The sequence below is a fragment of the Numenius arquata genome, chromosome 2, assembly GCF_964106895.1.
Source record: "Numenius arquata chromosome 2, bNumArq3.hap1.1, whole genome shotgun sequence".
Taxonomy (NCBI): domain Eukaryota; kingdom Metazoa; phylum Chordata; class Aves; order Charadriiformes; family Scolopacidae; genus Numenius; species Numenius arquata.
The window spans coordinates 11,627,523-11,643,169 of record NC_133577.1 but is presented as its reverse complement, the minus strand read 5'-3'; the positions used below and the strand labels follow the sequence as shown (position 1 = coordinate 11,643,169).

The 15,647-nt window shown below is 35.7% G+C and overlaps 1 protein-coding gene across 1 annotated transcript in view; it reads right to left on the bottom strand.

Moving 5' to 3' along the window:
• The window catches only part of SYNE1 (spectrin repeat containing nuclear envelope protein 1), a 255,963-nt gene that overhangs the window by 194,834 nt on the left and 45,482 nt on the right, over positions 1-15,647 (bottom strand). The window contains exons 17-29 of the mRNA XM_074162789.1: positions 14,779-14,943; positions 13,163-13,315; positions 12,576-12,719; positions 12,070-12,243; positions 9,971-10,129; positions 7,883-8,047; positions 7,157-7,291; positions 6,108-6,266; positions 5,662-5,870; positions 5,285-5,393; positions 3,862-4,026; positions 1,758-1,925; positions 2-178 (exon numbers count right to left, since the gene is read on the bottom strand). Of these exons, the coding sequence (XP_074018890.1) occupies positions 2-178; positions 1,758-1,925; positions 3,862-4,026; positions 5,285-5,393; positions 5,662-5,870; positions 6,108-6,266; positions 7,157-7,291; positions 7,883-8,047; positions 9,971-10,129; positions 12,070-12,243; positions 12,576-12,719; positions 13,163-13,315; positions 14,779-14,943 (2,082 nt within the window). The remainder of the gene's footprint in view (position 1; positions 179-1,757; positions 1,926-3,861; positions 4,027-5,284; positions 5,394-5,661; positions 5,871-6,107; positions 6,267-7,156; positions 7,292-7,882; positions 8,048-9,970; positions 10,130-12,069; positions 12,244-12,575; positions 12,720-13,162; positions 13,316-14,778; positions 14,944-15,647) is intronic.

Here is a 15,647-nt window from a genome sequence, read left to right as displayed (position 1 = left end):
CCTGCAGTTGCTCTTCACGTTTCTCCATAGTCTGCTGCATGTTCTCCAATGTTCCTTCCAACTTTTGCAAATCCTCTTGCATTGTGCTGGGCAGTCCACCTTCAGTCTGCAACTGCTTAGCTTGGGAAATCTGCTGTTGCACATCTTGCCTTTTTGCACGGAGTCTCCTTGTCCTTTGCTAAAAGGATTCATCCAACAGGAATGATTAGACTTTTTAGCTCCTTCGGGAAACTGGCACAATGAAACCACTTTTTGCTTTTGCAGGAGTGTGCAATGAGAATAACAGACAAAGAGATAAATTGTGGCGAGTGTTCTTGAAAGTCTCAGATAATCATCAAGTATATGCCTTGAGTACCAAAATGTGTACATGGCTTTTGTGGTGTACAAATGGAACAGACAGTATGGCTATTCATCCAAAAAAATATTTTAGAAAGCAGAAGCTCCAACAGTTGAGCAACTGCAGCAGTAGCCACAGGTGCATGCATTCCTCATGACTGCCTGGAAGCACCTACATCTACTCTGCACACTTTGAGGCACATGTTGGAGCCTCAGACTTATCAAATCAATTTATCAGCCTCCATTAGAGAAAAGTAGGGGGATGGCCAAGTTGCATTACTCTTTCTTTGATGCATTTTGCTTTGTAGCACTATCAGAAACTCCTAAGACTATATTCCCTCTCCTTTCCTAAGATTTCTGACCCATTGCCAGTCTCACTAGGTAAGGTCACAGCTCCCTGCTCAATTCTGCTCTGGGTTCCTTCAGTTCTTTGTCAATGTCAGTTTTCACCTTAAAAGACTCCATATCAAAAGAAGATGGAGAGTTTGAGAACTCAAGGAGAAGTTAACTATTCCTACTACTTATCCGATGATGGATAAGGAATGTAGAGTATTGAAAGAACAAATATGTACCTTAACACATACAATAGCTTTTACGAATACCAAAGAGTTTAGATGAGAGAGAGGTAAGACATAGTATTGCCGGGTCAGATGATAAGACATGTCTGACCTTACAGATAAAGATGTTAATATAAAACACTTATATAATACCCAAACACTGACAGTAAGTAATTCTTTTTCTTATTAACTTTGAGCAGGCCTCAAAGATAATTTCACATATTTGGCCTTAAAACCTATGATTCTTGTTGTAGGCAACCTGTACAATTTATTTTTACTCTAGGCTGCAGATGTTTTGATCTATTATCAGTGCATAAAAAGCTTCCTGTTCTATTCCTACAGACGGGAGGCCAACCTGTCAGTGCAGTAGGTACCTAGAGGAGGACATGAGGCTAGTGGTACACACTCCTCTCTAGTGGTACATCTCCTCTTCAGAGTTGGTGCCACATCAAAGCTGCTAAGTCGACACATTTCCAAAACTAGGATCAGGCCAAATTTACCATGATCAAATCTGACACGTAGACTTTAAAAAGATAAAAAGAGAGACTGAGAGACTACATACTTGTAGAGTACAATTACCCGAAATTTCAAGTAAATGAAGCTTGCTTTTCAGGTATTCTGTGCCCAAAATCCCATGCGAAATAAAAGAATATGCAAAGAATATTCAATAAAAGTTGAAAAACAAGCTCATCTTTGAGTACTTTTTTCATTATAAGAAATCAACACTAGGCGATATGAGACTATTTTCTTTATAGCTCTTTCAAGCTTAAATATAAGCAATTATGCTAAAGGACATAAAAAAAAAAATAGTAAATTACATACCTTAAAATAAAAATTGAATGTGGACATGAAGAACTGCCATACCTGATGATGAAGTAGTAGTTGCTGAGCTTGTAGTAAACTTTCTGTATCCAGGATCTTTTCAGCCTCTGCTTGGGCTTCTTTAGAGTTGTTGATTAACTCTTCAATTGCACTTTTAACTTCTTCTTTGTACTGGACACAGTCTCCAACAGTGCCTAATGTCTTTTCAACCTACAAGTACAGATAACTTTAAGTATTTCATGTTGAAAGGCACATCTATATTTGGAAATTTTTTTCAAAAAATATAGTAAATTTTCTGAATTCAAATCACTTTTTGTCTCCAGCATTCTAACAGGCACCTTTAACTGTGCATTGAAAGAGTGACTGTAGACTTAAAATGTGATCAATTATCTTTTTCAGACGTACTCCCTATTACGTTGCCATATGGCAAGTAGCTGTCTGTGAGAGCCCCTTACTGGTGATCATTTAGAAAATACATGCTGTCCTCACCCTTGCAAGGTGACCCAGATTTCAATGTACCTGTGCTACTCAACACACATAAAATCTTGCTGCCTTTTTGGACCTTCTGGAGCGATGCCCTGGTGAATCAAAAATATGCTTAAATGTCCTGTTATCCTGTTTTTATGGACCACAATATGCATGTGGTTCAATATCCAGTCTCAGTTTGCAGAATTTTATAATGAAAAAAAAAATTATCTATTCAACATATCAGAAAGATCTTCCTTCTTTGCATGATCCACCTAACTACTCATACCTGATTCTCAGTACAGGCTCTGTTCCTCAGACAGTTCCTGTGTTTTAAGGTTTTAATCACAAAGTATTCTAGAACTAAGAAGTTCCTTTCCTTTCTTCCTCCCTTCCTTCCTTTCCAGTCCATATTCACTTTGGAGGGTTGTTCAGATTCAAGTAATTCTCTTTCCTGTTATATAAATGTTTAGCTTTTACTATCCAAAAAATATTCCTGAACTCAGGAAATACCCAGTATCAGTCCTTGTCTAAACAGTCTCATCCATCTGCTTAACAAGCTGTCAATTTAGCTGTAAGAGTATTCAAACTGTTAAGAATTAGCAGTCTCTTAACTATAGTATAAAGTGCCACTTAGATTATGCTTTTAGACTTAAAACAAATTTAGATTCTAGTTCTTATTTTCTTTTTTTACCTTCATGAACCTGTACTCTCCTTAGTTCTGACTTTTGGAGGAAACAAAAAGCAAAAGTACTTTAACACAAAATAAAAATAATTTAAAAAACCCTATTATCTTAAATTTTTTGCAGTGACTTGGAAATCATAACACTGCTTCCCTCAACTTTCCAAACAGTTTTCCACAGAAAACTGTTTCCACTCCACAGAAGTTTAGAGAAGTTTCAATAAATACATGGAACTTTGATACATTTGGAACACCTATAAGGCCTCCACAAGAATCAGCATTAACAATGAAGCCTGAACTCTTTCTCTATTCTGAACTCTTTTTTCAAATAGTCGTGTTCTGTCTTCTAACGGTAAGATGTTCTAAGTTTCTCCTGATCTTTCTTTTTACTGCAAAAACTGTGAGGCATTAAGTTCCCTGAGATCCCCCAGAACTCAAGGGTTCAGTGGGTTCTAAGAGGTTTTGCCTGTCAGTTAGAAACTTCCCATCATTTCAGCAGTTACAGTATCTCATTATCATTCAGACCTCAGAGAATTGCAGCCTTTTCCTGCAAATTCAGTACATGATAGACATCCTTAATGATTTGAAACTACCTCACAGTAGTTCCTTTATTATTCAGCATAAAAGATACATAAATGAAGATTAAAGTCAAATTCTATATCCACTAGCTGATGTACATCACAGTTTTACCAATGTTCACTAAGAGCTGATTTTAGAAAACAATCTTTTGCCTCTAAAAATAGCGACATTTTGATTCCAGAAACATTAACTATGATGCTTTCCAATCCTGCAAAGGGAAAAGATCCATAATCTCAGTATTTTTTTGCCTGCTGTTCTCAAGTCTTTACTACCCAGGGAGTACAAATGAGTTTTCCCATTGCTGAACGCTTGAGGTTTAATTAAAAAAATGCAGCAGGGAACTAATGCTTGTGAAGCCATGATTGATGTCATTTCATGTGACAGTGTAAATGGAGAGTTTTTGTGTCCCTCATACTGTACCTCAGCCAGCAAATCTAGGAGTCCCTTGAAGTCACTGGAAAGTTTACAAAGCTCATCCTCTGTCTTTTTGGCCTCCAAATCAGGACATACTGTGGTTAAAACAGCAAGCCTAGATTTCAGCCAGCTGTGATTTTCTCCTTGCTTGTTAATACGCTTCCTAATTTCCTATGGAAGAATCAAAATGTATTTTCTTCAAATAAACAAAATATATTAATGAGCGACATCAAAGAATAGTATTTTAAACATACTACCATTGTTCTTCTCTTGAAACACTAGAAATGTATTATTTTTCTATTTGCATACCCTATCTGATTCCATTCCAGTCAATGGCTAGATTTCTGCATTTCCTCCACAGACTTTTCTCCACTACTACTTATTAGACTGTTCTTTAACAAGTAGCAGTGGAGCACATTTTCCTCACAAACTAACATTTTTAACCACAGATAGTTGGTAGATGCCATGTATATATTTTCCATATATTGACCAAATTTCTTAGTAACCATTTAAATCTTCAATGCTGACTTTTCCAAACAGAAAATTTCACGTGATATAAATTTTTGTGTATTTTTTCCGATTTAAATAGCTCTTTCCCCGCTCCCCTCTTTTCACCCAGGAGTTCATTTATATCTTTGTGCCAGCACTGGTGAGAAGTTGCCAGCAGTGAAACTGCATGAGTAAATCAGACTTTTTGGAGCAGAAGCACTCATTAAACCAAAGGTCTATCTGCTTTATCAAGGTCATCCTAATTATGTTTCTCTGCACAGTCAGCCTCATAACCTGCTCATGAGTTTCACACAAACTTCAACAGTATGTGACATTTCTATTTTAGCTCCTAGTATGTAAAATAAAATAATAATAATAATAAAAGCAATAAAGGGTCAAGCTGGGTCTCAAGTGACACAATAAATTATTGCCTAAAACTAATTTAACCAAATGACGCAATCTTCAATTATTCTACCACTTTTGTTACCGGTCACTAATGCAAAAGTGAATGTTAGGATATCTTTGCCTGTTACACTATCGTAAAAGAGAATTTTTATTATAGAAGACTTCCCTAAATTTAAGACAGTACCTTGAACCTTCAAAAACCCCCAGTCCAGAAATTTTGGCTCTTCTTTGCACTGCATTTTTAGCTGTGCACACAGCAGAATAAGGAGCAAGTATTTATTCTGTCCGCTTCTACATTTGGATGTTTTGAATATACCGGTAAAGGGACCTGCCCACTCTAAATATTGCAAGCAGGAACTACTGCCACACTTAGCTGCATGTGGAACTATTCCTGGAAATGTTTTTAAGAATATCAGGAATCAGCAGAGCTATTATGGTCTCCGTAGTAAACCAGTCACACTACTTCAGAACACAGTTTTATCCAGAGTCCCAGTAGTAATGACTCTAGCTTTTTTAGTATATGTCAGGGCCTCACCCCCACAGATGCTTTACACTGCTTGAATTTAGCAGTATCATGGACACTTTCCTTTATCTTCTTTAGCTCTGTTTCTGTTGATGAAATCCAATTTGCCAATTCAGAAAATCTGAAATAAAACATCAAGTAATGCAAAGCAAGGAAAAAAGTTAGACAAAAATTGCCATCACCAAATAATAACCTTAAATTTAAAGCAAAAATTATAAAATCAACTCAAAACCCCACTATAATTTGTGAAATTCCTACATAAAGTATAATTTTCTACTTGAAGCTAACAACACAGTATCATTCTTTACATGGTACTGTTCTATGATGATATTTAGAGGAGTGACCACACATAAGGCTCTATGAGACCCAGCTAGCAATTGAGCTGACACCTGTTCTTATAGCCCTTCCAGGTGTCCGAGTGCTCTGTTAGCTTTATGTATGTGCTGTTTATCTGGGATTTGAGATCCTTCAAGATTCGTTGGCTGCTTTCCAATGTAGCCCTCACTGGATCAGAAACTGGCAGTTTTTGGCACAGTTCTTCAATCCTTTGTAGCCTTTTCTCACACAGCTGGTAAGGTCCCTTGTCACCGAAGAATAACTGATGGGAGACAGCAGAAAATTCAATAAAAAAAAAAAAATTGGCAGAAATCACAAAGTATATCTATGTATCTGTACTAAGCTCAAATAAAAATTTTTGCTAAAGACTAATTAAATTTGTTAAATTTTTGTGTAGTTGTGCACAGTGTTTGGTGGCTTAAGAGTTGGTCAGACCTTTTTATTATTGACATTGAAATGCACTTCTGTAAATGCCCACGTGGTGGCATATAATTCATACCTTGTGCTCCTCAATCATCCTTTCATTGCCTTCTCTTGACAACACCTTGTTCTGTCGAGCTAGTTCAGCTTTGCACTCCTCCACTGTGACCAGGAACCTGCTTTTCTGTATTTCTATCTTCAAGTGGATCAAATGATATGGTGCCTCTGTTTGAAGATCCTACACACCCACAGGGGCAATAAACAAGCACAGAGATAAAACATTGTTCTCATTAGCTCAATGTGACGTTACTACAAATAAATTATCTAAAAACTGCAACTATGGAAAATAAAGCATATATATTCACGAACAGATGGAACTTTCTCCGTATTTATTTAAGTAAATAAAGCAACTCTGTTACCAGTATATATCATAAGGTCATACATTTTTGGGGAACAGAATATGTATGTATAAAGGCAGATTAGAGAGACATCTTGATTCCTGGCAAGATATACCAAATATTTCCTGTATAAAACAATAAAGCAAACAATAACAATGCTATATTCACATGAAGCTATAGTCACAACTGCTTCCAGAGGTCCCTGTTTGCATGCTAGTGAGAAACCACTCATCCATCACTCCAGCTTTGACCTGCAACATGCTGTAGCAGGCAAAAAATTCCATAGCTTATGAGCAATGTTTGTTCAGTTGTTAGAGGCTTTGGCAGAAGACACAATTTAAACTGATAGCCTGATCTCTTACAAATTTGTTTAATTAAGGTTGGGAAAGTCAATCATCCAACACCAGCATAAGGTAAGAAAAGCTAGCACCTATTCTCAATAAATCTTCTTAATGCAGGTATTATTATGGCTGTATGTAGGGGGAGAAATTAAGGTTTCATAATTAATTTCTCAGTTCTTGATTTCTGACCACTTAACAGGTTTTTTTCAAGAGGGTACTTGCAGGTGTAATTGTATCTAATGTTGTAAAATAAATATTTTTTTCTAATTGTACAGGAAGCCAAATAATACAACTTTTTATTTTATTTTATTTTTCAAAATATAGATCATGCAGAAACATTCCAAAGTTAAGACTTACAATTTCCAGAGACATCATTCAATGTTACTAACCTTCCACTGCCTATGGAGTTTTCTGACAGCTTCCTGCAGGTTGTGTTGCTCTTGTTCTGGGAGGATGTCAGTAAGTTCATCACAAGCTTTCAGAAAGGCATTTAGGACTCTCTGATCCAACTGGTTAAAGAATTCCTGAAGTTGAGGAGTAAAGTGAGAAGGTGAGAAGATGAAGATGGTTATTGATATGATAACCTGCCAACATGAAGTTCCCTAACATGATCTGTAAGTTTCAAGGTTGCTTGTGCTGCATTGAAGAACTGAAGTTTGAGATAAGGAAAGAACTATTTCTAGCTATTTAAGGTCCAGAAAATTAATTTATTCTCAGCCAGTATACTAAAATGGTATTTTAACAAGAATACATTTTAAAGTTGCATGCATAAGTAATGGTTATGGGACATATATTAATCTGAAAGAAAAAAAAAAAAGGGAGTGGATTTGCGAGACTGGCAAAATGTAGTGTCCTCACTCCCAATGGTTCTACTGGCAAAACAGACTCTAATTTCTAGGGGATCTTCTCTCTTTGCCTTCTGCTTGCTTACATTCATCAGTAAGAGGGGTGATCTTTTTTCCTTTTTGTTTTTCAATCTTAACATTAGTTTGACTTGATCTGTATAACTTCTATATGTGAAAGAAATCCATATCAATTTTAAAATTAAGTAGGTTTTTCACTTGTATGTCATGCACTCAAAGATTTCCATAAGGAATGTCGGACAATTTACTCACGCTATGTTTCCTGAGAAGTTCTTCAGGATTTCCTTTTTCTTTTAAGCAACAATTGGCAATCTGTATTACATTCTCCAGTTCTGCTCTAGACTCCTCAAATTTCTTCATCAAACGGCTATTTGCTTCTATGTTTTTTCTCCAGTCACCAGCTTTCCTGACCATATTCTGAGTTATAAGCAAAGAAAAACAGCTGGCACTTTCTCATTGATTTTTATTTGCTCTCTTTTACCATGACCTTACAAAAATGCATGTGATTGGTGTCACTTTTTCAAATATATAGTGTTCACAAGTGTTTCTCCTTTTCATGCTCCCATTTTCCCAATTTTTAATACGTATACTAAGGTTCATGCTAATGTCATCCTTCATTCAAATAAAAGTGGATAGCGACTTCACAGAGATGTCTCTGGTATACCTTCAGAATGCCTCTGCCATGTGGATGGTGTTTCTTTCCTAAGGCCTGCTTTCAAGTGTATGGTTGGTATGGCTAAAAGCTTGCCATTCCATTTTTCTTAGTACCAGACTACTTCCTCTTACACGACTCTACATTAAGGTGGTTTGACCTATGGATCCAACCAGTTCCATGCTACAAGTCTTTGGACCTGAAGGGGATTTATATGATTATCACATGAGTAGGCTAGATAAGAACCAGGAGAAAGCCACTTGAGAGAAAGGCAGCAAATTATGTGGTTTAGTTGCTGCTCTGAAATCTTTGTTTTGAAACCTTAGTTGCAGCTCTTCGTTACTCTGCTTTGTAGTCTGCCCCAGTGCACTGCATTATCCAATGGTTATAATTCCATAAGCAAGTAAAAAATTTACCAGGAGAAATGAACATTTCACCAGTTCAACTGCAGCAAGGTAATTCCAACACTGCTTACTAACCATAAACTTTACCATCCTCACCGACTACAGTGTAAAGAATTGTAATAATTTTATCTAGAGAGCTAATGAAAACCGTAGTTCTCACACATCTTGCTAAACTGTTTAAAGTTTCCTGATAAAAATTTCTGTAGAATCACATAGGAATGTATTCTTTACATGAGAAAATGCAACCTTACAGATCCATAAATATTTTAACTCTGGGTATGCCACACTTTGTATGGTTAAGCCATGTTTTATAGGTTTATTTTCCAACACAAGATAGATCAACACAAAAGAGATAAATCACCATCCATCTTTATAGAAAGAAAATAATTAATGTCTAAAATGGTAAATTTACCAAGCTACAACTGTATCTTCTTCTCTTACTGTAAGCTAGAATAATTTCTAAATTGTAACCCAAAACCCACTGATCTTTTATATTGTATTTTGTGGGTTGTACTTAATTCTGAAATCCATTTTTCAGAGACAGCTCTTTATCAATTATTTTCCGTAGATTTAAATTCAATTTAGATAGCTTTATATTGAATAATAATTGCCTGAAAACAAATCTAATAGAACCCAACATCTGCAGATATGACTCCCACATAATGGTTAATTTCATGCTAAAGCAGGGATAGACTGAGGCTGAATGGCCCCAAAAATATCAATACGGCTAATAACAGTATAGAGCTCTACAGGTAAGGGGGATTATAGTTCAAAGTAACATCTTTACATTAACAAATGCAAACATATATTTGCAGGTTCCTATATTCATGATCCACTGCATTTTCTGAGGAAATATAAAGCCCAGCAATAGTAGCATTTGCATAAGTTTACATACTTTGTGTATGTTTCCATACTTTGTGTGAAAGGGGATGTATGGGAGTATAGGAGCCAAGAAAGTCAGGAGAAACAAAAAAAAGTGCAGCCCCAAGAGGTGGATTTCAGGTTCCTCATTCCAAAGGAGCCTGAGATGTGTGGAAGTTCTCCTTAAGTCCCAGGTTCCTCTGAGGCAGGCTCACCCCTGAATAACTGCATGGAAAACATGACCATTGGTTTCCCGATCTCTTAGTACATAATACAGGCAAATCCTTAATTAATAACTTGACACCAGAGAGAAGAGCTCTCTATGACAGTAGCTACAGAGTGATGAAATGGAGATATGGTAGGATGGATCAGCTGCATATAAACAAGCTTTCAAAAATATGCACAAAGGTATGACATATTTACCTGAAAAGTAAGCTGAACTTGTGTAACTTTCTTCTGAAATGTTGACTGATGGAAATGCTGTAACACTTCGCTCGAAGCCACGCACTGCAGGATACTCTGACTATTCCTCTCAATCAGGGACAAATCTTTCTTGCAGTTTTCTTGATAAGCTACCAAATCCTGAAAGAAAAAAACATATATCCACCCTGGCCAGGAACAAAGGAGAGAAAAGTTTGGCAAAATAACAGGAAGATATTTTTAGACAATAAGAACAAAAGTGATGAGGTTAAAGCATCACGACAAACAGACTATACAAAATGTTATATGGAATAACACAGACCACACAACTTTTTCCTTGTGTACAGAGTCCTGTACCCAAATAGAATTCTAGCTGTCTTTAAAAAGACAGACATGTACGCAAGCCTTTCGGATAATTTTAGAGAATGCAGGTCAATACATTATTCTGTGTTTTAATGTTTTGGGATGTCCATATTTCTTGTATAATTGTAAGTAGGCAGCAGTGCAAACAGTAGATAGTAGAATGACAACTCTCAGTAGCAGGTTGAGATGTTAACCTTTCTTGCCTTTCAACAAATTAACCTTTCATGTAAACTATTGGAATTCAGATTTCACCAAAAATGGCATTAAATAACGAGAATTATACTAAAAAAGAAAAACAAAACAAACAAAAAAACCCCAAACAAACAAAAAACCCCAAACAAAACAAGCACCACCCCCCCAAAAAAAAACATAAACAAAACAAAACAAAAAAAAAAACCAAAAAACACCCAAACAAACAAAAAACAAAAAACAAAAAAACAAACCAGAGAGAGAGAAGAAAAGAAAACATGCATGAAGCTGCACAGGCTGAAACGAATGTTTAAAACATTCTGTGTTGAGAAGACTGTTCTTCTATTGAAGGAATACTGTATTCTGTACTCCTCAGCACAAATCTCTGTTTACTGTCTGATCTGCAGAAACCAACACCCTCCATATAACTGAGAACATTTTGGTTCCTTGGTTGGCAAGTCATTGCAGAAGAAAAATGTCTTTTTATTACAACTTTTTGGGGCAGGTTAACCTTCAGAAGCAGAGGAAAGGAGCACTCTTATAAGCTGCTCCTTAACCTGCAGCTTGGACACATGACTCAGCCAGCGCTCATAAACAGAAAAGGATTTACTTGGGAAGAGAAACAGACTGGCTTGATTCAAGCTCACCAGTTCATTTTTTACTGAAATGCAATAAAAGCTTAAAGTCACTGGAAGAGAATACCCTTCTTGTTGAATTATTGGGCCAATCTCCAGAGTCATTATAGGTTTGAGCTAATTTTGTTTATATATATATATATATATATATATATATATATATATATACACACATATATATACACACACACACACACACAAACACACAAAAATAAATATCTTTGTTCCAATATATTATTTTTTTTTATTTTTTTTTGCAAGGGTCTCTAAATGGCTTTGAAAGACTTCATCTTCCCATAAAAAAAATCCATTTAATTATATTACCTGTCAAAATTGATTGTAATGAAATGTGTACATCAATTTTGAGGGACTATCTCTAGGCTACATACCACACATGTACAAGGATGAATGCCAATTCCTATGCAAGATCCTCATACTTTCATTTACCTTTCCAAGTGAGTTCTGACTAGCTCCGAATTCCTCCAGAATGAAACATTTATTGGTCAGGGAGAAAAGTTAAGGTTTTACTACAATGCACTTCAAAGAAACTACTTCCAGACTTCTAAGAAACTTCCATAATTGTCCAAGCAAACCTAGGGAAGTTCCCAATCATGTTATTTCATCTGCTTAATAAAAAATCCAATGTATTTCTGATAATTCAGGCCAATTTCCACTACATTTAAATAAAAAATAAAAAAAAAGGTCTTATATTTACTTCTTGGATTGAAACCACAGGCACTAGGAGGGAACACAAGTTTCAGTCGTTGTAGCTGACTTTAGGATAGGCTATGTTTTCTGCCTGAACATGAAGAAACATTTGCTCAGCTTTCCAAGGTGCAATCCAGATTCCTAGAAAGTTAATTGTAAATATTTGAGCAGCAGATCTTTGTTTTTGAATATGTTTTTGAAACTTACTTGGGCTTTTTGTTTAAGAACAGATGTGGGTTGTGCTTCAGGATCCAGGATAGAAATTATTTCATTGACTTTTTCAAGAGATTCATAAAAATGTGTGATTTGTTTCTCCAGTTCTTCCAGTGGAGACAGTAGACGCTGGCATTCATAGAGCAGGGCACAGGAATACTCCTTAACCTTTAGGCCATTTTAAAGAAAAATAATTATTAAAAAAGTTGTAATATTCAAAAATAGCAGCTTCTTCTTCATGTGGGTGTATATAGTTGCTACCTGCCTCTTTAAAGATAGATCAATCCTGATTTTGTATTACTTTTAAAAGAAAAGAGTATTAAATTTAAAGATGCTAGTCTTAAAGTCTAAAAGAAGTAATATTTTTCTCTGAATCAATCTACTGTTACTATAACTATATATTTGCTAAAATGCATGTATCTGAGCATTTTTGTAGGGGAGTTTACTATTGATTAGTTCAACAGTCAACAACATACAAAGTAGAAAAAGTATTCTGCAACCTTGCTCAGCTGCTCTTTGATCCTTGTCAAAGTTCCAAGGATTTCCTTCACTTCCTCTTCGGAAACTTCTTTTGTAACAAGTTGGGCTGTTCTTGTAACCATTTTGTACTGAGCTTCCATTGCAGGCAATTTTTGCTTAATATTCTGAAACAAATGTTTAAAAAAAAATAAAATTAACAACAGCATTTATACATTCATGGGAGAAACAAGTCTGTTCTCAAGATATAAAAGGTATATATTCCAATTATTAATTGTTTTCATCACTGATTTTAGTGAATACCGGATCATAGTTCAAATGCATGAAAGCTGTGTCAAAGGGTATCAGTCAGCTCACCTGAATGTGATTTGGAACTACACAGAAAGAAATATCCAGTTGGATGCTGTTTTGGAAATGTACTCTAGAAATGTCACTCATAGAATACAATGATTTATATTAGCTATAGCAAAAATAATACGAAAAGCACCACTGGTTAAAAAATAATAATAATTGAAATGCATAATAAAATAATTTTATGCTCACAGATTTAAATAGTTACAAGTTTCTGTCTTACGAAGGAGAAAGAAAGGAATGGAAGCAAGACACTTACTTCTAAATCTTGTACAAACATTTTGACATCAAGGAAGGACACTTCTACAGGGACCAAAAATTTCCTGTTGCTTCCATCAATAAAAGCTGTCAAATGGGCAACACCATCCAAGTATTCCTTCTTCATTTTGTCCAGTTCATCTGCTCGAGCATACTAAGAAAATGTAAAGTAAAAGGAAACAAACAAAAAAATAACACCCCAAAATGAAATATCTGGCAATTAAATAATGACTTAAGAGAATTAGCATGTATTCAGTGTAATTGTTTGCTGAACAAATTGTACTCAACACAATACAAAATAATGGAAACTAATCTAAATTTGTTAGACACTAATCATCCGCCTCGGTGTCAATAGTGCTGATACATTCATACAAGAGGTCAGCTTTTTCTAATGTTCGGGTCATTTGGTGAATGCCAGACTCTCATTTGTTTCTAACCCAGAATCAACATCTCACTTCATTTCTCATTACCTACAGTATAAATTTTGAAAATTCAGCAAAGAGCATAGAACATGGAAAGCCTAGAAAAGCTGAAGGGTAACTAAAAGTGCTGCTGGCTGGAGGAAGGGGAAACACAGGTCGAAGAAAATGGAAAGAGCTGTACTACAGACACATGAAAAGCCAGTGAGAAAAGACAGCCAGCACGTGAAAGAAGCTGCATAAGTAGGGGAAGAGACATTTACATCCTGGACATTAGTGTTTTACAGTGAATCATCCTAAATATCATCAGCAAATAAAGCTTGAGAACATTCTAGTCAACGGTTTGGAAAAGTTACAATAAAAAAGAGGCAATCATTATTTGCTTTTCCACTTAACTTGACTGCAATGGAAATAATCATGCCAGTAAAGAAAATAGGTTCAGCATCTTCAGAAGGGCAACTGCTATTTAAAATCACTGGAAGGGGAAAATATCATCAGATGTATATTGGCTATTGCAAAGATATTTCCTAATGTCTTTATAAGGTGTGAAATACTTCTGTGTAATTTATCTCACATCTTCTCTTTGCTTTTTAAAGAGCAAATATAGAAGCAACAACTCTTTTCCAATTAGTTGAATCTCTTACATGATATAAAGCGTAGTTTTTTCATTTAATATCAGTGCCTTCTTGTGCACAAGATCAAAGTAATGTCTGACCAATTTGGGGAAAACATTTAGTTTATTAATTTGTATTGTACCTGCTTATGGTTGCAGTAAAATAATTGAATACAACTATCATTAAAGAGTAGCAAAAATATTCAGTTTCACCATTTTCACTGTCAGTTTTACAGAGCTTTTACAATCCCAATAGCTACTTAAAACTAAACATTTTCTTTGATGAACAGTAGATGATATGCATAAATAATATTCACTGTACCAAGACAGGAAATTATAAAGAAAAACTAGAGCTTATACTAGCTGAAAACGTCCAAAAATAAAAAGTTGTATAATCAAAAAGATAAACAAAGGAAAAGCCACAATAAAATAAACTACTGTCAGGGATTAATTTCTAATTTAAATAATGATGCACAGTTAGAGACTTTAGTAAGTGGTCCTACAGCCCTGCTAGTGGGGCAAATTTGTCTTGTTTGCACGGAAATGACAAAGTAAATATTTAAAAGTAACAGCAAAACCTCATACCTGCTTAACTTGCATAAACAATTCTCTCCATCTTCCATTTAGTAACAGAAGCTGCTGTTTAAGGTCTCTGGAAATGGTCTCATCACATGTTTCAATCAGAAAATTACCAGCATCATTCATGGCTGTGTGCTGTTGGATCCAATGAGGTAAGTGCCGGAAGAAATCCTGAAGAAGAAAATGGAAACACCTTTCCAATTACTCTTTATCTTAAATCATTAATCTGAAATTTAATCACCAGTTAATGGCTTGATAAAACTCTTTGAATAATTATCCTCTGAAGCTTTTCATATTAGATATGCCATAATAGAATTTTATGTCTGTGAACATAACCTGTGGAATTAAAATTTACCACAGTTTACTTACAGCTCATTTTACTCCAGTGAGTAGCTTCAATTAAACTAATAGAACTCCTCCTTAAGAGAAAGGTCCATAACTGAAAACACTGTTAGGGCTCATCAAATTTCTGTCTTGTCTTGAAATGGTATGGGCTGATAGTAACCTAGGCCATATACAGATTGTAGAAAGATTGTTCCCCTGCTGTGAACCATATGCAGCTTTCCAGGGTCTGCCATCCCATGAGATCTGAGAAGACTGATTCTTTATCATTGCTTCCTCCTATCTCAGAGTAGGTCAGTAGGGAGGGGAAAGGGATGGTTGTCACTGATTTTTTTCCCCTGTTCCAGCGAGACAGCCAAACTAGCCCAGCCATAGTGTCAAATGCTTCTGTGCATCTTGCAGGCAGGTACACAAATATAAATTGGTAGAGAAGAAAAAGACCAGCTCCCTCCCCTTCCTTTTTGCTCTTCAAGAGGATGGGCAATTGTTCCTAAGGCAAGTATCTCCAGGCACTGACTACAGCTATATCAGTA